Source organism: Oryzias latipes, chromosome 5 (genome assembly GCF_002234675.1).
Source record: "Oryzias latipes chromosome 5, ASM223467v1".
Taxonomy (NCBI): Eukaryota; Metazoa; Chordata; class Actinopteri; order Beloniformes; family Adrianichthyidae; genus Oryzias; species Oryzias latipes.
This window is the reverse complement of record NC_019863.2, coordinates 29,112,450-29,138,815: the sequence shown is the minus strand read 5'-3', so window position 1 is coordinate 29,138,815 and position 26,366 is coordinate 29,112,450. Positions and strand designations below refer to the sequence as shown.

General features: G+C 38.2%; 1 protein-coding gene across 2 annotated transcripts in view; it reads left to right on the top strand.

Annotated features, from left to right (window-relative positions):
- The window catches only part of LOC101170754 (copine-8), a 314,618-nt gene that overhangs the window by 10,163 nt on the left and 278,089 nt on the right, over nt 1-26,366 (top strand). For both annotated transcript variants that reach the window (XM_020703540.1, XM_011475541.2), the window contains exons 3-4: nt 22,134-22,174; nt 22,301-22,347. In XM_020703540.1, coding sequence (XP_020559199.1) covers nt 22,134-22,174; nt 22,301-22,347 — 88 coding nt within the window. The remainder of the gene's footprint in view (nt 1-22,133; nt 22,175-22,300; nt 22,348-26,366) is intronic.

Sequence of the window (26,366 nt, the reverse complement as noted above, 5' to 3'; positions counted from 1 at the left end):
CTCAAATGACTCATCAAAAGATTTCTATTGCAAATGATTTTCCAAAAATGTGACTTTAAAATTTCTTTGCTTACTGACCTGTATAGTGAGACAATTTGTCAAAAAATTCAAGTCAATATTTTAATAAACGTTTGTTTTGTACCTTTAGTCATCATCCAGTTTTATCACACAAAAAACAGGAAATTAGAAAGTACAGTCCGAACTATCACTTCACAATTCACCACATTTGACAATTAAAACCGATGTTCTGACTTTTTTGTTTTGTTTTAATTTTACATAAATTTAGATTTCAAAGTTCTGCTTTTGACAAAGCAGCAACCTGAGAGGATAATTCCCTCTCAGCCTTCAGCACAGTGGTTTTAACAACAGCCTAAGACAAAAAACAACCTATTTAACTGATGAAGACTCTAATGAGATGCATCATATACATTACATTCAAGCACCAGAGCTGCAGCTGCGGGAGGGAAGCCAGCAGCCCCTCCTATCTGTTGAGGGGAAGATGCGTCGAGATGCAGCCATTCCCGCACAGGAAGTTCACACCGAGGAGGAACACTGACCAGTGGTGATAAATGAGCTGCAAATGATCCCAGTGGAGAATGCAACATTCATGTATGCCCACACCAAAAACAGCAACTGCTTTACTGTATTTCACAATTGGACTGAAGGAATGCACACTTTATGCATTGAAAGGAAAATTACACTGAGTTTATGTGCTTTTTTTATTTCATTGTAGTGGCTTATTGGTTTTGTCAGTAACTAGAGTAACAATACTATAAATAACTGTTTATGAATAAATTTCTTTCCATTCTTGAGATGAGAACAGATGTTTTTTTTTTCATAGATGCCTGAAGTCGTTGATTTGCGGGAAACCTAAAATTATATCAATTTTTTACATAAATATAAAGGGGGTTACAATTACAAATTGTGGTCACCAAGAGCCTTTAAGCATAGATGATTACAAATTCCCTGTGGGAAACTTTACTGGATTATGCTTTGCATTGAGCTGGATCCAAGCATTACATAGCAATAAATTCAAAGTGAACAAATCTAAAAGTTGCTGAAATCTTTCCGCCAAATTTCATAGATGAAGGACTGACGGAGCTGAAGCTTTCTGCATATCCGCCTTCTGAAAAAGAGGAAGGTGCATGAACGGTTCCTCACCTGTGTGAATTGCTCTCATTGTGTTCTCAGCCGGTGCGATGGAGTAATGGGAGCTTAATGGCTCTCAGGCTCCTCAGGCGGAAGAAGGTGAGCGCAGCTGTGGACAGCTTCCATCGCTGTGCTGTTAGAAAAGGGGAGTAATTTCCATCCATACCAGGGCCAAATGACTGCAAGTGATGCGTTTTAATTGACAACAATAAAGTCATTTGTTTTGAATGGCGAACAGACGATTACCCACCTCCTGCGTCTGGATAGCTGAGAGGGTGGGAAGTCTTCACAAACTTCCTGATTTCCATGTTGGTTCAGACAAAATTAGACGTTAGTCTGAATCCTAAATGAAAGGAATTCCTAACTGGATCACAGGAAATTCAATCTGTGAATGAGTCTGTTGTGGGGGCTCAGCACCATTAGACATGTTTGTGTTCAAAAGATGTTTATCAAAAACCAAACAATATTTGTGAAGAATATCATTGGAGTCATTTAACCTCGGAGTGCAGATCATTTTCATTGTCTCTGACAACTAATTTTTGAACCGCTAGAAACCTCTGATCTGTGGGCGCTCCGCACCAAAACCTCAGAATTAAGTTTGACATTTTAATTATTCCTACATCTCCGATGCACAAGTCAAACTAAAAGAAGATTCATAACAACACCAGTGTCTATAAATCCATTTAAAGTTGTGGTGTTTCAGCGAGCATCTTGTGATGATTGAGTTCATTCTCCTGAGTGGATGTGAAATTGCTTGTCTGTGCTCAGCCTGTAGTGGTGTTGCAGCTCTGGGCGTAGTCCCGTCACTAAAGTGTGTCTTGATTGGATAGGATGGCCGTTTGTGGAACAGCAAAGCTGGAGATGTGTGAAGAGTGTGTGACGGCTGATTTTGATTATGGAGCCATCAATGCCCTGTGGGTTTCTTTGAGACGAAGGAGGGAAAAAAGTGTGACTGCGGGAGTGTCGGTGAATATTTTAGTTCTTCTGCTTTGACATAGTTTCTCCCATAGACTCTAATGCAGTTATTTTCAAGAGAATATAGTTTAAAATGAGTTTTTAAAGAAAATTAGTCTTAATCTTACATTTTTTGTTAATATGGTTATTTGTGTGGTACTAACGTGCAGTTTCTTTATACTGTTAAGTCACAAAAAGCTTTTTCCAGAACCTTTGGGGTTTATAATCTTGAAAACTGTCATTTGCACTATTGATCTATCAGTTTGCTTGAAGTAAATCATGTTTATGATGCTTTTCTCCATTCTTGGGCTGTCCTGTTTATCTGGTCATTTTGGACGAATTGTTTTTTAGAATAAAATCCCAATCCAATAATCGTCTGATCTGTTCTCCTTTAAGTATGATAATGCAGTTTTTAGCCAAAATCAAAAACCCTGTGTCGTTTTCTAGAACATAGTTTCTGCAGAGCAGCAGGAGTTCATTAGAAATTTGCCCCTGAGGTGTCTGCGAGACTGTTGGCGTGGAGCAAACCCACCCTGCTTTCCCTTCCTTATTGCTGTCAGCTCTCCGTTTACACACTTTCCTGCTAGCTAACAGGCCCTCACACCCCCAACCTAACAGTACTGGTGCAACAAAAATGGCGGGCAATATCAGAGCTATCCAGCCGTACAATTTTGATCCAGATACCAGCGCAGACGAGGAAAACAAAGATGTACACTGATCTATTTGTCTGCAAGTTTATGTCTCAGAATGAAGCGGAGCAGGGATATAGTTTCTTCGTGAAAGGAAAGCTCTTTTTGAAACATCCCCTTTTCATTTGGCCCTAATTTCCATCACGTTTTGACAAAAACAAAAAAACACAGAAATGCAATTTTGAGCTTAATTTTCTGATGTGTCCTCCAGAAAAATGCCACAAGAACATGTAAAACAAAAACAAAAAAGAACCCCCCCCCACCATTTTAACCAGAGTGGGTCATAGACCTTTTACATAATGCTAACTTGACCACAAAACACCTTTTATATGTTTTATACCAATTGTATTCATGGAAACGGAATTCTTATTTTCTGGACTTCCTATCATGACTTATTTTTAATATACATTTTTCAGTCATAAGTCAAACTATTATTTTTGTTATTTGGGCATTATTGTTGCATTTATGCAACAGAAATTCACAGTAGATTTTCTGTGCTGCTGTGAAAATGATCTGCAGTTTTTGTGAATTGGAGAGGAGCTCATTAGCTCAAAGAGGGTGTCTCGGGGGCTAGGAGAGGTGGAAAGCTGACGATGAGATGGATCTTCTCTTTACCATGATCCCCCTCACTGACATAATCACTCATTCTGGTACAAACTCTCAGGAGACAGTTTCCAAACTTTTTCTCTTGGAATGTTAGCTTGTAGTCTCAGCTAGATGTTATAATATTAACGTTTTTCCCGCTTGGTTGTAATCTCAAGGGCATTATTTGCTCTACTTCCATAATAAAGCAGTGGAGACAAAGACTAGGAAGTCTTCTTAGTGTTTCGTCCAGTTTTTAGGGGGTTAAAAAGTTCTCCCTGCCAAAACTTGTAATCTTTTTGCGCAACCCACTGTGAAATCTTTGATTTTTCTCTTTTTCTCGTGACATTTTACGTCTTGTTAAAACATAGATGTGTAAATTCTGCAATGTTCCATGAATCTCATTTTGCTAGGGTCTTAGCCTCACAGTTTGTTCTCCTGTGCGATAGGAATTTTATGATGATTACGAGCTTCCCAGCGTGGCTGTGAGGTGCCTGTGTTTATCTGGCTGGCAGAGCAGGAATTTCCCCCGAGGAGGTCCTGGCCTGAATAATTCAACAGCTGGTGGGAAAAACGATCCTGCTTGGTTCTGCCATCGATCCGACAGTAGAGCTATGCTTGCACTAAACTTTGACTGCGATGAATGATGCTCTGAGAGGTTATTACGAGGAATTTAGAGTCACGCTGCTTGTGACTTTGTTATTGGTTTGGGTTGGACAAGAGATTTGTAGACAAGGCATCTGGATTCTTCACACTCCAGACCGCGTGCGTTCGTTTAGCCGACTTTCACCGTCCAGGACAAAGTGTAAAATCCTGTAATGAAAGTGAAAAATGACGAGACAGTTATGATTTGAGAGATAAAAATGAAACGCCTGTGAGAAGTGTTTTGGTATCTATAATGACACTGTGCCCACATGCTGTACCCGCTGCTCCTCTCGCTCACTTCTAAACCGATTACTCTCATTCTTCCACCTCCACATTTCCCTATATTGCTCATATTACCTATTTTCTCCGGTCCCCATCTGTTCATGACTTTGTTCTTACATGTCGCCCTGTTTTGCAACTCCTTCGTCTGTGCTACGCTCTAGATATTATTTCTTTATTCTTCATTAACACCTTCCTGCCCCTTTCAAACAAGCAGCTATTTTCAATTTTGTCTCTCCGGCAGCATTTTTTTCCTTGGAGATTTGTAAGGATAGCTGTTGAATCTGCTGTGTCCTTGAGTAAAACGACCACTGTGTTTATGCTTTTAATACTTTTGACCATAAATATTTTAGATTTCAAAAGTAAAACGGGTTTGTACGTGAACAAAACTGAATTTTAAAGTCCTTTTAAAACACCTCATTTTGTTAAATACAACAAGAATGTCATCTACACTAAAGTTTTAATTCAGTTTTTAATATGTAAAACGCATTTTTTTAACTTAAATCAGAATTAATAAACAGTAGAATACAATAAAACTAGAACTCAAATGATTCAAAATTTGTATGCCTGATGAGGTCCATATCTATTTAAAGAAGCAAAATGGACATAACTGTGTTTTAATTAAGGCCTTAATAATTAATCATTAGGTTATTATGAAGACTTTTTACAGTCCTCCACCTTTCTGAGGAAGAATCTAGATGACTGAAGGGAAGAAAATCTCCAACATACGACAAAACCTGCAGTAAGAACGAACACGTGAAGGTCCAAAAACAAGAAAAAATGAAAGCTCTGTCACATCTGTTGGAGGACAAAAGAGGGAAACTTTGTTCACCTATGGAGAGAGCACAATGAGAAAAGGTGAGCAGTGCAGCCGAGAAGGAAACCCCGCTAGCAGCATAATTAAAGGCAAAGCTGAAGATGTTCCAACCCGACGAAACATTAAAGTCCGGCCTTTAGGATGAAGAGGGCGTGTGTCTCTTGCTGTTGAAAACTGCTTTTTTCATACTACTAAAAATACTACATGGAGTAATTGTTTTATAGGAGATAAAACACCTTAGAATTGCACAGAACACTGCAAATTATTGGCTTGCGTTCCCTTGAGTGGAAAGCAGGAATTTGCTGGAGGCCATTAAGGAACGTTGAAGCTGGTTTAAAAATGTATATATTTACCTCAATTTTGCTGTTATTACAATGTGGGATAAATTAGATTGAGACAAAAATGTATATTAAAAGATGGGAAACCTGTGATCCTGAAACCATTATTGGAGTCCAGAGCTCATAAATCTTCTGTCATGGTGGTAATTTCTGAGCATCAGCTGAGCATTAAGCAGATTTTTTATTATTTTTCTTACCTGCAAACTGGTTTGGTTACATCAGGTTTTATTGTTTTAGTAGAACTGTGACATCAAAGTATATAAAAGAAGAGTAAATATTCCAGAGAGCATGTTTATATGAATAATGAAGTGCTTTATGTGATCATAATAAAACTAGGAGATAACAGTTGTTTATGTCTTATGCTTGATATTTTTTAATAGTCTGTTTTCTTTATTTTCCTCTTTTGAAGTGGCTTTGATGTCATCGTTGGTTGAGTCTTCTTATCTGGGTTACAAAGAAATGCAGTTGAGACACAACTGTGAATACAAGTCAGGACTGTAGAAGAAACGCAAAAAATCAGTGAAAACTTCATGCAGAGTAAAGAACAGGCACTGACTAAAGGGCCCAGCCCAGGACTGTTTAAGCTATTAGATGACAATAATTCAATAATTCCATTTATTTTAAATTTGATGAATGTCCTGTTAAAAAGATACTGAAGGGTCTGTCTGTCTAAATTGGGTAAATTATTCCCAATCCTTAATGTAATTCACAAATTACAATCTGTGACACTTTGAGATCAGTAGGTTTCATTTTTGTATCCTTAAAAGTTGCATTAAAACCCTTTCCCGTCACACAGCAAGGTAGAAATAAGATATGAATATATATTGTTCATTATAAGCAGACCTGCTGGTAGTAAACATAAAAATTTACAAAACCTTGAGTTTCTGAGTTTATGGCTGATTTGACAAAATTATAACTGAAGCTCAGCTGTGAAATTAAGTCACGTTTTAAGGTAATTTTGTCACAATGAATGTTTTAATGTAGGCTACATTTGAAAAAAAAAAAGTGTATTAGAAATTTCAACCATTAGTTGGTCTAAAATACTGTTATTTGTCAAAGCTGGATAATACGTCTGATTAAAGGTCATTAACCCCCCCCCACACACACACACGCATTCCACATAGGAATTGCCTGCTGGTTCCAAGCATTGACTGTATAAGAGAAGTGGACTGAGCGAGTGTGATGTCATCCATAGAAAATGGTTTGCTTCCCACTCCAGCGAAATGAAGTCAGTTCAGTCACCATTTTAAGGCGATACGGAGGTCGCCATATTGGAGCCAAACGACGGTGATTGGTCCGAGTCGAATCTGTCAATCAAACAATGATGTGTTAAATACCATAGAATTTTGTTGAGAAAGAGAAATGTTGCTAATCCTAGTCGTTTTTCATAATTTTTTTTCTGTAGTTAAAGTTATTCAAGTCAGAAACTGACCTTTCAGATGCCTCAAAAGTGGGTGGGGCCTGCTGGCCCCGAGATTATTGCTTTGAATGTTTGACAGATTTTGTGTAGTCTGCTTCAAGCATTAAGGGTGCGGATTTCCAACAAGCTCACTCCCAATAGGTGAGAATGGTTGCCATAGAAACGTTGACTGACAGACTTGGACGAATCACTGCTTACTGACAAAGTCTGACTCCAACACGGCAACAGCGTGATGCAAAAAAATTGAATTGACTTTGTTTGGTTGGAGCTAGATTAAAAGCCATTTTCCATGAGTGGCATCAGACTCGCTCAGTCCAGTTCTTGTAGACAGACAGTCAATGGTTACAAACAACAATTATTTGAGGCTGGTTGAGCTAACGTTGGTCATGAAACCTATTTTAAATGCAAAAATGGTCACAGCAAAAGTCTCTTGGTTTTTAAACACAGAGGGAAAACTTTAAGTTTCTAAAATGATTAAACCTTTTGTGTTGAATTTACTTTATTTCAGCAGTTTTGCACAAAATAACTACTGTAATGAACACAGAAAAAAACACTTCTGTTCCCTGTATTAACACAAACCAAAATGAACTCCTTCCCCCTGGGCTGTTACTTTGAGTGCAAGCAGGAGGTCAATCTTGATGCATGTGTTGTATTTATTCAGTATAGACTCATCCCACACCCACTAACTCCTCTCCATGGTCAAGAAAAATACACCCTCACTGTCCACCTTTTGCACTGACACACATGCAGTCTTTTCTTGGATACAAATTTCCAGGGAATTCTGAGCTGGAAGCATTATTTAACAGTGAGTAGGGCAGTAATTAAAGCCAAGCAGCTGGAGGATCTCTTGCTTCAGCTCACTCTACCTCAACAGTTTCCATCATCGTTTGCATGAACACATTTCTGTTGTGCAACTTTTTGAGTGAGTCCCATCCGAACCCCTGATGCATTTGATCCGCCTGCGATAGAGATGAATAAACGTGGTCTCCTAAAAGAGATGTCCCTTATCCTTTTTGCTTTAAAAGAAAGATGAATTCCGGCAGATGCATGGCGGTCTGTGGTTGAGGCTACAATTCTTCTTGCTGCAGGCGGTTGCCCACTGAGGGATCTTCTGGACCCCGAGGAACCGCTCCAGATGAGAGCTGTTTGTTCTCAAAGCGGTAACTATGAATTACCTGCAGCCTTTAAACTCTTCTGTGACTGAGATGCAGCATTTTTTTTTCAATTTTTTGCACAATTTATATCACATTGTTGCTTAAAATTTGCAATAAAGCGGTACATTCCAGGCTCCAAAAGTTTAACACGATGGACTGTGAAAGCCTCTACGCTGGTTTGTGGTTTGTTCCAAGCTAAGAATCTCATCAGCTCAATATGCAAGTCTTCAAAGAAAGCCACTCATCCCCAGATACTTCTCATCATGCTCCTCTCTACCTGCACTCGGAGCAGTCAGAGCTGGAGAGCAGAGACGTCTCCCGCAGGTTAGAGGAAAGGATTTGTCTAATTACTGTGGTTTGTGTCAGAATTCTGTAAATAAAGTCAGTGGTGTCGGTGCATCTGCAATAACAGGTGCTTGTTTCTTCTCCGAGCAAAAAGAGCTCCACAGTAATCAGTCTAATATAATCTCTGAGGGGGCTTCACTTCCTCCCTCTTTCTGACTCTGTCTCACTCGCAGGTTCTCTGACACATTTCTGCTGCTCTGCTCTCATGCTTAACATTTGGTTTTCCCTTACATTAATGCCCTGATGATTTGACAAATTCTCTTGTGCTCACAGGCATACATATCCAAATCATGCCCTGCCTTATCTGTGCCATCTCTTATCTTTTCACAAAGCCTCATTTACATAAGGAGATGGAATTTTAAGCCTCTGTAGATTTTTCAATCCCTTTAAAATGGATTACGAAACACCTATGGTGATTTTTGTAACAGCTTTTAACAGTTTGTCAGCAATAGCTTATGTACCAGTAATATCTATTGAGGAGCAAAGCAGCTAAACGTATTTAATTTAAAAAAGCTTCTAAACTGTGTTTTCAGGTCATTTTCCCAACATTTTCAGCACTCTGTTGTCTCTTTTTCTTGCTTTGGTTTGCAGAAGGGAGTGACCTAAAACTGCAGAGATTCATTGCTTGTGGGAAAGAAGTCAGAGGACCTCATTTGGCATTAGAGGGCTGTATTTTACAGTAATTACCACACTGTGCCTGAAAAAATTCTGCTTTCACAAGACTGAAGTCTCAAAGCTTCTGCCTTTTCAAAGCCATTAAAATCGGTTTGTGTTTCACTGAATTAATGTGAGAGCTCCTGCTGCAAACGATCAGAAGAAGATCTTGCCATAAAATTTAGGGTGAGGACTGCTCTCAAATTTAGGGCAGCACCATTGTTGTTTTGGGTTGGTGTGCAGAGAAGGCATAAGCTGTGGGGGCTGCACTTGACGTGGTGATAAAAGAAACGCTTTGATGAGGCTTTGTTTCAGCAAACCTACTTTGACATTTACCCAAGCTAAGCTGCTGCTGCTGTTTTAGCTCCAGTCAATGCAGCATTTGAATTATACATCAGAGAGATGCATCTTTGTGTCAAAATAGACTAATTATGGACTTTTTCATGCAACAGTAGATATGGTTAAACTGGAGTTGAAGTTGCAGTGTTATTTCTGATCATATCAGTCAACTATATTTTACCAGAAGTCATCCATCCATTCCTTATTTCTCCAACCCAAGACTTCCTCTTCTGTCAGAAGTCTGCAAAATGTTTCACTGTCTTGCACCTTTGCAAAAATGAGCTCTGTGGGCAGTTCTATTCTCTAGATCCTTTAAAAACCCACTCCAATTCAAAGAGTGTTCTAATATGTCCTTGTAGCATTTTTTTCAGGATGGAGGACACATATTAAGATGATCATGCTTAAATGAGCATTTCTTAGTTAATCTTTATTTAAATTGTGAATCAGGAGCAGATGAAAAAATGCAGTTTGAAAAGAGCTGATTTGTTGCGTAGAAAATACGCTGGGCGGCCACAAGCTCCCATGCCCATTCTGCATCCACTTGCAGACGACTAGATCCACCTCCGTCCTCGTTTTGTACACTAGATAGCTCCAATATTGCTTTCAAGGTTGGGTTTTTACCTTCTAGTTCTTACCTTTTTTTGTTTTTCAAATGTTGCTGGATGTTTGCTACATTCAACACAGATTTGTTGTGATTGCAGATGGTATATCTATTTCAAGTTTATTGCTCTGATCAGTGAAGACTGCAGTCCTGTCAGATAATAGCCTGGACCTCTTGACAGGGAAAGTCTGTTGAAGACACCAGTCTTTTGGCAGAAACAGTTGAACACCTTTGTTTATCTCAGAAGTCGTTTGTTCACATTCAAAAGATGCTTGTTGTTCTTTTTGTTTCCTTGGTGCTTTCATTTCATCAATTTCTTTTTGGCTATATCTCTCTCTTGTTGTAAAATGAACATGAAATGTGAAATGTTTACCATTTGTAGACTGGAAAAATGTATCTTGAATTACCTTAAATATATATTTATAATGATAATAATTGATTAATACAGGTTTACTTTCTCAGCAAAAATATTTTATGTTTAGCTTTGAGTGGCATTATTTAACACCAGATTGTGATCATTTGTCGACATTGACCCCTTTAGGCATTTTACCCAGAAATAGTTTGCATGTAAATGTCCCTGTTCTAGGTTTTCTGCTGTTGCTCGTCTTAAACTCTCCTTAAAAAGTTAAGAGTAGGAATTTTTATTTAAAGTAGGAATTTTTTAGGATTAAAATGTATTGGGCACCTTGCGTAACCGGCATGTGAAACAACAAAAGAAAGAGACACAAAAAGCTGAGTGGGATAAATGTGTAATCATGCTAACCACTGTCCCACACAGGCTTGTAGTGCCTACATCTGTGCTGGGAAATGTCTACTCCCTCAAAAATATAATGGCCTACATTAGACTGAGCTTTTTAAGAGCAGTGTGAGAGAAATTCGGGTTTTGATTATTTACAAAAACCTGAGTGAATAAAAAAACATTGTGCATTTTGCACTTTATAATAAAATCCATAAGATAGTAGGCTCTAAAACCAGTGAGTGAAAAGGACACAAGCTTTGCTTTTTATATGAATAAATGACAGAACCATAACGCTGCAGTGGTCAGAACCTGCTGCTTAGCCAGGTTGAGCTAATAACTTTAAAATGCTGACCATTCTTCATGCCATGGGAGCTGATGTCAGATTTTATCACAGCTATCTGTAAACCATTAAACACAAACATTAAAAAGAGCCAACATCAGGGACACCAAAGACAAAAGACGAGTTAACTGTGTCTGCTTGACTGTCCCTGCTGCCGAAGTGAGGAACTGTGGTCACAAACAGTCAAATCAGAATTGATGGGGAAACTAGTTCCCTCCAAAGTCCAACTTTACAAATGAAAACGACCTACATCTGAGCTGAAAACTTCTCAAATCCCCAGTTAATCTTTGATTTTTCCTTCAGAACATCAATCCCTTTCTTTTAGACGACCAAGACTACGGTCACAGATCCCAAACCGCTACAGCGTGGCGACCTAAATGCAATATTTTCAGCAAACCCGGCAGGTGGCTGCATGGCGCCATTTGTACTCGGGAGGCGGCAGCTGCATTTTTAGGCGTTGCATGGGGGCCACGGAGGTTTTAAGAAAAATGTAAAATTTTATGGTGACTGGATGATTTTTGTCTACATCAGTCAGTGGCCGCTTAGGCACAATTTGAGGTTGGGCGGTGGCAGTCCAGTGACAGGCGGGGTCGATTAGGACTGCAACCCCCCTGGCCCCTTGCTTGTCACCGCTTGAGTGTTAGGAATTGTCCATGGCAGTGTTGGGACTACAGGAGGGCTGTTAACATGGGCCGAGGGCCTGGCGATCCTGGCCACGTATACATACAGAGTTGGCATTGATGCTGCACAAAACTCATCATGGCATGATAGCACCACAGCGACTCTTGAGACCTCTTGAGACAGAACATTGTGCTTTCTGCAGTACTCATACACGACGAGCAACACGTACCACAAGGGTGAAGAAGAAGAATTTGAGTTGTGAATGACTAGCAGTGCAGAATGGCCTTCTGTGGCACTTGATGTGGATGGTCACCGTCCAGAGACATTTATTCATCCTCCAATCAGAGCCATCTACATTCACGACATCGCCAAATGTTTTCAAAAATTAGGCGACTGCATGAAATTCTGCCAATGCTTCCCCTTGAGGAAGGTGTAATTGTGACTGTAGCATAACTACTTCATTGTTTTCTCTGACATGGTCGACTACAAAGGAACTGAGAAGCACCAAATAAAGGTTACCAACAAGCTCCTGAAGCTTTCTGCAGCTGAATGGAGAATTGATCTGCAGTTCACGTTCCTAGACAGGTGTTAAAAGATGAACATTAAGGAAGAAATCTTTCAGACAATAGGCAACGGTGGCCATTTTCAGTAAAGGAAAAGTCAAACACTTTACTACTGCCCTGCAGACTCCAGCAGTAGTAGTAAAGCCTGCAATTGCTGTCTGCTACATATTTGAATCTACCATTTCCTTCAGATAGATCAGCAGAAGATTTTATCTTCACTACAGCTGAGCTTATGCAATAAAATCTAGTTTAATGCAATTATCCCACTACCCCTGGTGGTGGCTCTTGTATCAGTTGAAGTGAATCCTGGCCCTTCTACTTGAGCCACTTTAGTCCTGGTTCACTTTTAAATGTGGGCAAAATAAAAGCTCTTATTAAATTTCAGTAACCATCAACTTCTCATACTGTCTATTAATTAAAGCAAAGACACAAGAGGGTCAACAATGTTGAAGAGCTAGTCCAACACCCTGCTTGGTTCTGTTTTACTTTTTAAACCATCTCTGCAGGGACGTCAATGAAAATCTCTGAGTCAGCTTTCACTTTCTGGTTTTTGAGCTGATTTTTGCAAAGAATGATGGCAGCCAACAGAACAGTGAACATGGCTGACTCTCTTTACCCTGGACCTCCTAGGATAGAAATAAAACTGCAGCTGCAGAGCTGTCTCCATCCTTAGACCCCAATCTTCCCAGCATGGGTGTTTTCTCCTGTCACTGAGAAGAGGCAGGGAAGTATGTGGGGCAGGTCCAGCAGGTGGCTGACCAGGATTTTTTATTCACATGTCAAAAGTCTGCTGCCTGTGTGCATGCAAAGACGCACATTTTCACGTGTGTCTCTGCTTTCCAGACATACACTTACCTACTTGAGGAAGGACATTTTAGCGAAACAGTGTTCCCACTGCAAACAAGCCATTATTATTGAATCAAAATTTGGTGGAATTAGTTTGTTTATTTAAACTTTTATTTAAATTTTCATTGTATTTATTTAGCTACTCCATATTATACTATTCCTTTATTCAATTGGATTTAACAACAAAATGTGCTTCAATTTTTATGATGAAATGACACTAAAAATAATCTTTAATGATTAAAAACAATTATTCTATGCAAAGATCTTTCTTCTGAATCAGACTTGAAATGACCTGTTTGTGCAGTTAATTCACATTCAATACTCTGAGAAATGCACATAAACACATCATTTTAGAAGACCAAAACAACGTAGAGGGGACATGTCTGCAATTTTGGGTTGTGTAAAGAAAAGAGGCTTCAATAGATTCACAACATTTTTGTGGATTTATTGACTGTTGCACAAAAGTACATTAAACGGTAGATTACGCAGCCAGCTCTATCAAAAAGATAGAACACATTTCCAACTGAGGACCACATTCTTAGGAGAAAAAATAATTATATCTACAAATGTATGTATGACTAAAAAAAATTCACGTCACTGAAGCTTCTAAATGCAACCTTAAAAGTCTTAAATGACTATGCCAAAAATAGAAGAGTGAATATAATGTCTCTTATTTTTCGTTTTAGCAATTGCTTTAGAAACCCAACTGTTGCATATTTGAGTTCTCCTGTTCTCAGAATAGGTGATTTTTGCATTGCATTCTGAAAACGTGATTGCTCTAAAATCTTTTCCTTGAGTGAAACCAACAGTATTGAGACAGTATTTTATTATTACAGTAATAATACGGACTTTTCAAATCCAAAAGTGTAAAATTAACCTCTTTATTGTAATTTTTAATATTAGCAAATTGAAATACCTTAATTGTATCAATGAAATCCCCGATTCAGTTGATTTTGTGCAGCATTGACCAAGATGCTAGTTTAGCTGAAACAATGGCATGACACGTTCACACACTTTCACATGCTTGTGCACAAACCTGCTGCCTGAGACCTTCTACCTGTTTGTGTTGTTTCACAGTTACCAACCAGGACAAAAAAAGGCTGCAACCAACTGCTGCTCAGATTGAGGACACGAGAGTGTTTAGATGGGATATTGGAAAACAAAGGGCAGTGGCAACGGGATGAAAGCAGTTTGAGGCTATGCTTAGCATACCAGATAATGGTTTGACCATTAGAGGGATAATGCACGGCCAACAGATAAAGAGGGGTAGGAAATGACACAGATAAAAATGAGGGACGAAGCAGCTGACTCAGTTTGGCACAGTGAGTGGGTACAAACATTATGACTAGATGGCTAAATTAAACTTAACAATGAATGTTTTGTGTGACTTTTTAAAAGTTGAACAGTTGAAACAGAGTAAGTGGCTGCAAAAGCTGCAAGCTTTAATAAAATTGAATTATTGCATTAATCAGCTACCGAAAAAATAGAGACATATTTTTCAAATTCTTTTGTATTTTTAGTTTTTATAAATTTAATGTAATTGTATTTTTATTTTATATATATATGTATATACATACATACATACATACATACATACATACATACATATATATTTAAAGAGATTCACCTTTAACTTCTGGTGTCTTTTACGAAACTGGAATACATGCATGGTTTCAATGGACCTCCTTTTTTTTTACAGTGGTGATGGACAAACTAACAGATGAGGTTAGACGGGAATCTCTGTAGGAATCTCTGTAGACTGCGATGTTTGCAGATGACACTGTGATCTGCAGTGAGAGCAGAGAGCAGGTAGAGGAACATCTAGAGGGATTACGGTTTGCTCTGGAAAGGAGAGGAATGAAGGTCAGCCTCAAACTTTTTAGTTCTTCAGTTCAATTAAACTTGATTTATTTACTAATTCAGAACGAATATTATAGAAAAATATAAATGCTTTTTGTAAATAAAAATGAAAGGATTTTTTTTTTGTTTATCATCTCAGGCTTGAGCTTAATGAAAATACATTGGTCCCCCCCGTGCAGCCAGGAATAAAGACATACAGTCAGGATCATAAATATTTGGACAGAGACATATTCTTTCTCATTTTGTTTCTGTACATTACCACAGTAAATTTTGAATAAAACAACTCAGATGCCATTGAAGTGCAGACTTTCAGCTTTATTTCCATGGGTTGAACAAAAAGATTGCATAAAAATGTGAAAAACTAAAGCATTTTTTCAACACAATCCCTTCATTTCATGGGCTGTTCCACACTTGTGTTACATAGGCAAACAAAATGAGTGTTTGTTGACAAAACTGCAGACTAATTTTCTGCTTTTGCACAACACAAAAATATTTGTGGCTGTAAAGATGTTTAGATTTAAATTAATTTTAATTTACATAATTTCTGATGTTAAAATCCTTTGCCCACTTATGACTTGAGAATAATTTTAAAGTCTCATAATAGACAAATATACACTCAAATGACACGCTACGAGTGCTACGGAACTATAGTCAAAATACAATCTCAGACTTTTGACACTAATATTTGTCTGAACGACTTAAACAATCAGCATTTTCCTCTTATTAGTGGCAAATTGGTGACCCTGCAAGCCAATCAGATTGCAAATGTCTCTAATTTAGTATTTTTCTTGTTTGTTTTTTAATGTCTTATTGTTTTGGACCCATGGGAGTAAGTTATTGTATGGTAAACGGTAAACAACGGATACTTGTATAGCGCTTTCTACCTTCCTCAAAAGCCCAAAGCACTTTACAGTCACAGTCCCATTCAGCCACTCGCACACACATTCACACACTTCGACACATGGGCATTCAGGGCGGGAATCGAACCTGCAATCTTCCACTACCACTGCACCACAGCCGCCCTTATAGTATAGTATGAATGCTGTGTGTTTATGGTGTTAAACACTGTTTAAGAAGGATACATGTTTTTGTTTTTTAGAGATTTATTGGATGAAGAAAAATACAAAAATTCATTCTGTTTACAAGGGGCTATATTTATAGATATTTTCTGGATTTTTATGTCAGTATTTATTGGAATTGTTGGTTGTGTGATGTTTTAAAACCACCTATAACCAAATGTGCATACTTATTATATTGCCAAATCTTTTTTTTCTACCTCAAGTAGTAATCACAGCAACAAGGAGACACAGATTGCATGCTAATGCACCATTTGATTATTGTTGGGGTTTAAAATAACCCTTAACATTAACACATTTGCAACGGATTAAAACCAAAACAAACGAAACAAAACATTCAGGTTTTTGAGATATGCGTTTTCTTAAGCAGGAAAAAAATAAAAATATTTGATTGCTTTTAAAAATATCATTCTGATTCTTTGGATTTGTTCTCCATAACGCTGTTTCATCCTGGGATAGACTCAAAGCATCACCAACAACTAATCACTTAGAACTTTTATTAAAAATTGATAGATTTGCTCGCTCATAGAAACTGTGAGGGAGAAATGGTGAAATGCTGTAACAAAGGAAAGATGAAAACAGGCAGAAGGAACAAATCTGACGGCTTATGACAGCAAAGGAAAAAAACAACAAATAAACAAAAAACAAGAATCAAAGGCGCTCCGAAGCCATAGGACCCTGATTAAAGGCTCCCATGTCACTTTAGAGACCAAGCAAAGAAGGACAAACAGTGACTGTAATAACACTGGATACATTTGAACCCCCCACAAGAAATTATGAAAAGGTCAAGTGAGCCCGATGGAAGTGTTATTTGGATCCTTCAAATATCGGTGCAAATTAAGTAATGAAAAAGATGAAAAGGGCATGAAAGTCGAAGACAAAACAGGCATTTATGATGAAAATCCACATCTTTCTCAAATATCACTCACTCTGAAGACACTGGGTGGCCATGCACAGCAGCATGTTATCCCCCAAAAAACGGAAACTATGTTTTTTTTTTTCCTCAAAAGCATAGAAATAAAAGGTCAAAAGAACAGAGTCAACTCAAGCAGTTAACAAGACTTTAACACCTGAACAAATGAAACTAACAAAGTCAAACTGACTAAACTGACCTGCAAACGCAACACAGAAGGGAACAGTCATCGCTGATCAGACTACTTTGTGAACATGGGGGGCAAACTCAAAACATTATGGGACAATAAAAAAGATAAAACCTCCACCTCAGTTCCATTTCTTTTATTTCTCCTTTTTCTTGATTCAAAAACAGATTGAGAAAAAACTTATTTTTCTCAAAAAGGAGTTACAGGACATGCAGACACAAAAACAATCAGGATAAAACGGCAACAACACAGACTTTCATTAAAAGAATTAAATTAATAAAATACAATTATTAAACTCACATCGTCCTCCTGCATGGTGGTATTTCCCCCCGGCCTTTGCTTTCTGCTAAACTCACAGCACATGATGCCTGGGCACCAGGTGGGCGCTCCTTGGGTGGTCCCTGCTTCATGTCTAGAGTCAGGGTGAGAATTTGGTGGCGGGCCCCTCATTTGGGGCTAGTGGGACTCTCGGTTGTGTGGGGTCTCATGCTGGACCTCGGGTGCAGCTAGGGTCCCTGGCTGGACTGGTGATCCACTTGGTCTGCTTCTCCTTGTGGCTGTCTTGGGGGTGCTGGGGGCTCGACATGGGGGTGACCGCACATGTGACTCAATTTTTGTTGTACTTTCTACATTTTGTAGCATCATTGTTCACTACAACAAACAGTACACAAGTGACCGCTCACTCTTTTACCCCTTGTGCTATCCTATGACCCCGCCCTTCCATTGACGTGTTCTCCCTACCATGACAAAGGTGGATAAAGGTGGAAAGATTTCATGTAATCCATGGACACCAGTGAAGATCACAAATCATTGAAGAAAAAAGGTTCAGAGCACTGTCTAGTGGGTCTAGATGACCCAACTCCTAACGTTAAAGTGCCTAGGATAGCACAAGGGTTAAAAACTAGATGTCTGTATGCATGCTGGAATGATATATGCTTGATATGTGCACGTGTGAGTTGATCTGTATTTTACTCTGTGTGTCTGCATAGACATGTGTATGAAGGTTTTTGCACACGGTTCATCACAATTTGATTTGATCTTGGATGTTTTGTGAATTCTCCTTTTTTATGTTATTTACGTTTAAGGTTTGAGCAAGGGTTGAGCTTTTATTAGTAGAGTTTAAATAAATCTGTTTTAAAATATTTGTAAAAATAAAGTGTGACAATTTTGCCACCCCAAGCTAAACTTTGTCTGGTCCAAATATAAATACAAATAGAAATACAAAGCATGATAAAAATAAAAGTTTAGCCTAAACACAAATGGGTTTATACAGAAATTCACATTGTGTGTCAGAAGCTGCCTAACCCCTTATTGTAACATTTAACATCTGTCCAATACTAGAGACTTTAAGCTCTTATCTGTTGGACTGAACAAGGTTAAAATAGTAATAATACTGAAGACTGAAAGATGAGATACAAGACTTGGACTTAATGTGGAAACATAAACGTACACAATAATAGCCAACACAATTGCATGGGAACCCAGCTGAACTAAATAAAAAAATAAAAACTCACAAGTCCCATATTCCTCCCCCAGAAACGTTGGGTTGATGGCACCTGCCCAATGGCTTGGCTTGTGTTCATAAGGGCTGTGCTTCTTGTGTTGGTTCGTTTGGCCAGATCTCACCTCTCAGCTCCTGCAGCGGAACTCAGCCAATCCCAAAACCACCAGCATCCTCGCCATCACTGCTAACTCAGAACAGGTGGCATTAATTAAACTGATAAACTCAAAAAAACAGATTAAACTGTGCAAAAGTATCCAAGGATGTGCTTTAAACTAAAATGTCTATACTTTACGTTATGGGCGGCCGTGGTGCAGCGGTAGGGCGGTCGACCCATGATCGTAATATTGCAGGTTCGATTCCCGCCTTGTACGTCGAAGTGTCCTTGGGAAAGACACCGAACCCCACCTTGCCCCTGGTGGAAGGTTGGCGCCAGTGTTCGGCAGCGGAGCCGCCACCAGTGTGTGAATGTGTGTGTGAATGGGTGAATGGTAAGGGTAGAAAAGCGCTATATATAAGTATACATCATTTACCATTTACTTTAACTCAAAGAAATCTGTCCATCCTATCTGAGAATGTAAAGGAAACTTTGAAAATGTAAACTTAAGTCATTGAAGCCACAGGAAACAAAAGTGTGCATGGGGTGGAGGGTGGAACACCATCACACACAAAGGGCACCTGCCACTTTGCGGTCAGTACAACACAACATAAAATGTCCAGAATTCAGACATGTACAAGACCACCATGCGTGCTCACTCCCTTATGTTCCAGACAAACCATGTTCCGGCCTTTGTGTAGCGAAAACACTTCCAGAGAGGTAAACACCTCATTCTCAGCTGTCAGAGAGTGATGAATTGTTCTCTGTTGTCTTAGATGAAAGACCTGTACAGCTCTGAGCCAAGAGGCCCTCCGGAGAGTTACAACACAATGAAAGGCATTGCGTCTTTTGACACTAATGGGGTTAAATTAAAGATCAAAAAATCTATTCCAAAGTCAGGATGAAAACTTGAAGGAAAATTTTGATTCTTCAAAAGCAGATGAAATAAAACGTACAATTGTTACAAGTTTTACTTTCAGAAGCATTGCTGTTGTCTGACACACTCTTGAGTGGGGCTATTTTCTTTTTTTACTTGTTATAATACTTTACCTAACACTAATTAATCTCCACACGTCCAAAACTGATAAAGAAAATACATTACACCAGATGTCACACAGATAACTAATACTAATACTTTACACATGGGTTTGAAGTTAAATATCAAACAAGCAAACTGTGTTCTGGTTGATTTATAAGTGGGGAAAAAGGGCAGATCCATACAGAAAGAATCCAGAAGGATACCAAGAAAGTGTGGAGTGGCAGAGAAAAACGTTGGAGGTTTTCAGACGTGTGAGAGCTGGAAGTCAGGGGTGAGATGTGATTTAGAGGTTTGAGGTGGGACTGCAACAAGGTTCAGCTTTGAGCTCCTTCCTGTTTGCTTTGGTGATGCACAAACCAACAGATGATGTTAGACAGGAACCTTTGACATCACAACAGTTTTGCTATGGGTTAAAACGTAATTCAGATAACCACAAATAGCTGTGTGCTGCATATTATTTATTTTACGACAGGACCCTCATGCTGCATTTGGCCCATGGGTTGGACTTTTTTTTGGGGGGGGGGCATTTAAGAAACGTTTACATGGTTGTTAAAATAAACGTTCTAACAAAAAGAAATTTGGACCCTGTTTCAACATGAAAATCGTTTTACTTTTTTCATTTTTCTGCAACTTACCAGTTGCTTTATTCCTACATTGTATACATTACATGACCACCGGCTACGGTGGCTGTTTTGGTCCAGTTGTTCTGCTCCAAGGACAGAGTGTGTGAAAACCAAGACCACCTTGAAAGATGTGTGAGAAAGCAGTTCCTGGACCCGGACCAGGGTCCGCTTGGGTGCATTCAGAATGAAAATATGTTCACCTTATGACTCACTTTAAGTGGACCAAATGTGTCCAGTCTGAAAACACCCGTAAGAATAAAGCAGAAATTGGAAAATGACATCATTCGTAGACCTCTTTACAAACATAAGGCCATATTTGGTCTAAGTTTAAAAATAAAACTTTGAATGAAACCCATCAGCACTCACTTTACATGTTTATATATTTACGTTTGCTTTTTTCTTCCATGTTTGCAGAAGAGACTAAATATTGATCTTACTAACCTTAACCTCAGCTGGTCTCCAACTGATTTTGTCTTTTCTTTCCCTTTTTTTTCTTTTTTACTAAAACCATATTATGAAGCTTCTCTAAAGATTCGGACAAATTGAATCTAAAAAGTTCTAAACCTCCAAGCTTTAAAGTACTAATGTATGGGACAGTAAAACAGGTTTGCCTTTAAGAACTTTGGTTCTGATAGAAATCGTATCAGGGATCGCGTTTGCGTGTCACCGCAGAAAGTAAAGACTTTTTGTTGCCACCTACATTTTTAAAACTTGTTCCGTATTTCTCTATTCTTTAAAGAGTTCAAATTCTTTCTACTGTGTTTTTTTTTTCTCATTCGGCTGTCAGCATCCAAACTGATCAAAATGACAGCACAAAGAATCCAGTATTAGAAAAAATGATGTTAAGGGGATGAAGGACAATTGGTTTTCTTCTCATGCTGAAGGTTGCTTCACATTTAATTTAAAGTTTATTACAGCTTATCTCTGTGGGGTTTGATTCATTTCCTTCAGCTGTTTTCAGGTGTGATAATATTTCTTCAACCAATCATGGATGTGAGACATTCCTCAGCCACTGAACTGAAATTAAAGCACTTTAAATAGCCATCTTTTTGTTTACTGCAAGTTTTAAGTTTACCTACTTTCTTATGCACGACTGGTTATGTCTGTAACCCTTGTGCTATCCTAGGCACTTAACCATTGGGAGTTGGGTCATCTAGACCCACTAGACAGTGCTCTTAACTTTTTTTCTTCAATGATTTGTGAACCTCACTGGTGTCCATGGATTACATGAAATCTTTCCACCTTTATCATGGTAGGGAGAACATGTCAATGTAAGAGTTGGGTTAACTAAGATAGCACAAGGGATAAACTTGGGTGTTCTTCTTGTGCAGTTAACTGATCTAAGTACCACATGACATTTTCGATTTTGTTCCAAAGCAATTTACAGAATTTCTGCAAAAAACTTACTTAAATTAATAATTGTACATGCCTTTTTATTTACATTTAAATAAATGAATAAAGAAATGAATAAAAAAGAAATAAAATTCTTGCTAAATGACAAAACAGAGTGGGTAAATAAGAAAAAAGTATGTGGAATCTCAGAAAAGAATAGATTAGTTATTTGGGTCTTTGAAAAATACGGTAAATATTTATATTCATCGACTTAAGACAGAATATTTAAAAGGAAAATGTCAGTGAAATTAACAAATGCATCTTTAAATATGTTTACAAGGAGTATTCTCCCTTTTACTAGAATTGCTTCAAGCTGTGTGGTAAATATTTGTCCAACTGAATAACACCTGTGCTCTTGTTTCTTTTTCAGGCATCTGCTTGATAAAGACACATTCTCAAAGTCAGATCCAAGTGAGTATGCTGCAAAAACAATTTTGCTTTTTGTTTTCTATTTGTTGTTGTTTTTGTGACACCTTTTTGTGTATTTGCAGGAGTGTAGTTTCTTTCTGTACATTTGAACTATGTTCTTCTTCCTAGTGTGTGTGCTCTACACGCAGGGTGTTGAAACCAAACAGTGGAGAGAGGTGAGTGTAAAAACACAAGCCTTCACACATACATGCACAGGTTTCTGTGGCACGTTTTGCACAACGGAAATAGATTTAAGAATTTATTAAAGCTGCTCAGAGATTAGTTTTATGGAAATGTCAGCACGAATCCTCTAATCGGAAACTTAAAAGGAAAACAAAAAGAGAAGAAAAAGTCCTGCATAATGTAAATGTCAATCTGTTGACATTTTAGGGACAAAACCAGCTGAGTGGACGCTCTTGGCACATTTCATGGTTGAAGCATCATAATCAGTTTTCCTGTCTCGTCATCTGACCATTTTTTTCTTTTTTGTCTCAAAGACTAAATAAACACAGAGGGAATAAATTAAAAGTCAAATACTAATTATTTTAATGCAAATGAAGTATTTCTTTTAAATAATTGCTCAAATTATCAAAATGTCACAGTAGAAATGTGTGTTCATAGATTTTGCTGTAAAATCATGATTTAAGCATCACAACTTGACATTTCCCACAGTAAAAAAAATGTTGTGTCTATTATTGCACAATGACTCAACTGTGGAAAATGGTATCTGTTGGTGAGACTAGGTTTAGTAAGCTGGCAGTCATCTGCATCTCCGCCGTTATCCAAAACCTTTTTCTGAAAGTAACTGTCACTGCTCTTGAAGAGTTGAGTTTATTGAACTTTTAGTTTGCTATTATTTAAAATTGGAGCTTATTTCCAACAACTCAGACCCTCTGACACAGTCTGAAATACTGGAGGAGCTTTTAGGAAGAACTGGAGCTGGAAGAAACCCGCTGATTAGGAAGAGTTGAAGGTTTGACACAAACATGTTTTGTTTTTACGTCTTCGGGGTTTTGCAGTAATTTAGTTCAATGGTGGCAAAACTGTACTATTTTTCTGGGCTTTCGGTTTAAAGCGGGCATGACCAGAGTCTGGCTTGTGGGCCAAATGCTGCTTGATTAAAATTTCAACAGACTCGCAGGCTCCTTTCATAAAATCAATTTGCGGCCCCCAGCATTTTCTACAATTTCCTGATTGTGTTTGCCTAAAAAAGTCGTAAACCTGTGGCATTGTTGTCGTGCGACCATTCCATAACACTTTCTAACACATTTCTAAAATGTGAACTGTAAATAAAAAAGAAATGCTGACAGGACAAGTGGACATTGGCAGATTTTTTCAGTGAAATATGGAACAACTCTACCTTCTCTAATGTCATGAGACTGTGGCTGTTTTCAACAAGTTTAATATCAAGAGGGACTACCAGACAAGACGTGCCAAGTACGACAAGCAAACTAGGGATTAACAGTGCAAATGATGAACAAATTGACAATAAGTTTGGTTAAAATGTACTTGGATGCATTTTTTTTCTATGTGAAGAAATGAAAAGTAGGAAAATGCCATCAATTGTTATAAAATATTTTATTTGCATTTAATATTATTAAAACAGTCTAGAAATGTCAGGTCAAATGGTTTACCGTCAGACATTTTCACTTCACCAAATCTGGCCCCCTTTGCAAAAGGTTTGAACACATCAAGAACAAGAATTTGTTTTTTGTTTTTTTTATGTCTGGATTTCAAAATACCGTACCAGATTTGTTTGTCATTGATTTTCTAGGACTCGCATGATGCATTTTTCATAGTGTCATCATTATCTTAAAAAACTTTCAAACAGTAAAAAAAAAACTATTTTATTATCGAATTTGTCCTCTTTTAGAAAAAAAAAAACATATTTTTACCCAACAAAACTTGACAACACTGAGCTTTGGTTTAACATCTTAGACACATAATCCGATAAATACGATAAAATAATACTCTGCATATTTTCTTACCAAGATGCAAAATCCCTTATTAACATAATTCGATATAATTATAAAAATAACTTTTTGCCGGGACAACAGTCTGTTACTAATATGGGTTTAAAAGTTTCATCATAGAACAGAAATCACCTTTATGGACTTTTTGTGGATGGAAACACAAATGTTGTTTAGGGGAATGTCTCTATAGCATCTATATATTACTAGTATTTACTTCATTTATATAAATCCCCCCCAGCGTTTATATGTTTGTATTCTGTCCACCCACACAGCAGATGGCTGCGTAAGAGAAGGCTTGTGCTTCAGTCAGCCTGCAGTCACTTAAAGAATATGTGTGCATTTGTAAAGGTCCCAAAATCACAGTGGCCCTAATATGCATCCCCACCTTTTCAATCTCCTTATTACTAATACAGATTAAGTGCAATTTAATGCACAAGCCATAATGAGCTTTTCTGTGTTACTCTTTTTTTTCTGTCAATCCTTCTTGACAAACTGTAAAGTCCTTTTTCTGCTTCCTCTGACACATTATCACATCAGGGTGATGTTTTGTAAGGAAAGGACTCGGGATAACGTTTTCTGACAGGGCCCTGCAGCACAAAGGTCATTCTGGGGCCACATTTGGCAATGACTCCCATTTCCTCAAGTGAGTAATTTTTATGCATTTGACTCATTCCAATATTTTTATTTTTACTGAACTGCAACATCAGATCTGACTGGTTGCTGGTCTTGCCCTTTTACCCCATAGTGGTAAAAGGGCTGTGGTACAGCAGGAACTCTCTCAGGTTACCGACATTACATATGAAACATCAGAAATGTTTATTTTAAACATTTTTTGCAGTTCCATACTTACTTTTTTTAAAGTAGTCAAGTCAAGTCAGTCAGCTGAATTTATTAATTATACGGCACTGCATATGTGATATAAAGCACAGAGAAAAATGTCTTTTGGTGACTGTGTTCATTGTGATGGTGCTGGAGATGTTATTGCTGACACGAACAGCTGTGGTCTTCCTGTCATGTGATAGCATCAGCACCAGGTCACTGGGAGGAGGAAGAGTCTTCTGTGCTGGGGTGCTGTTGTCTGACTCAAAGCGGGCAAAGAAGGTGTTAAGATGATCCAGCGGGGGTTGAGTTGAGTCTGTGGGGTGGGTTTGTAATACCTGATGGTCAGAATGCCCCCCCCCCCCCCACCTGTTTCTAGTGTCTCTGCTGTCTCTGAAGTAAAGTATCCAACTTACTTTATTCACAAACATTACAAAGAAAAAGGTTGGAAGTAGTTATATTGACCAGTATGAAGTAGTTTTGTTTGTGAGTCAATTCTGATGACAATATTGGGCACAAAGCAGCCAAGAAATCATGAAAAGATATTTACATTATAGATACAATTTTTTTGTTTGAGATATTTCTTCTAACTTTTTGATACATGTTTTTTAAGGAGTCTTGTCCTAAAGCGAAGAATTAAGGACATGTCTACAACTTGCATTAGGCTACTCGGAACACGCTGGTCCACTATAAGAGAAACAGTAATTATATTAGGGATTTCTGTGTAGTTTGTTACAACAATAATGAGTATTTGATGTTTTTTTTAAATAATATTTATGATGAGATCTAATCATGTTTGTCTGGGGTGTTTTCATGGACCTTATTGCCTGCCCCTGCAGCTTCACCTGCATCAAGCCAAACCTAACAGCTTAGAAGAGACGGATCATTTTCTGCATCACCAAAAAAGAAAAAGAAAACAGTTCATAGCACATAAACTTAAACAGACACGTATCTGTGGCACGGACACATTGTGGCCTATTTTTGTGTTAAGGCCCGTACACACCGGGACGAATATTCGCCAGGCGTTATTCGCCAGCGTTTTTCGCCACGTTTTTTGTGTTCACACCCAGGCGATTTTCGCTGACGATGAGCCGAGCGAACATGCAATTTCATTCCCTGACATTAGATGGCGCTTAATGTAAACAGAAATACTCCTGTACACAAGGTGGCGCTGCACAACTTTACGATTCTTAAAGTCGCTTTTCACTCAGAAGAAGAGAGCAAGTATTTACGCGCTTGTCAGAATCATACAAAGAAAACATGAATATTTCAAGCATCAGTAGCTCCAACTGGTGCTTGGTTCAGGGATGTTTTAGAATGTCCGTCATTATTTCTTCGCGGCAGTGTAGACGCTACTTGGCGTCTATCTTCTTCGCTGGTATATGTGCTCAGAAAGGCAGTTT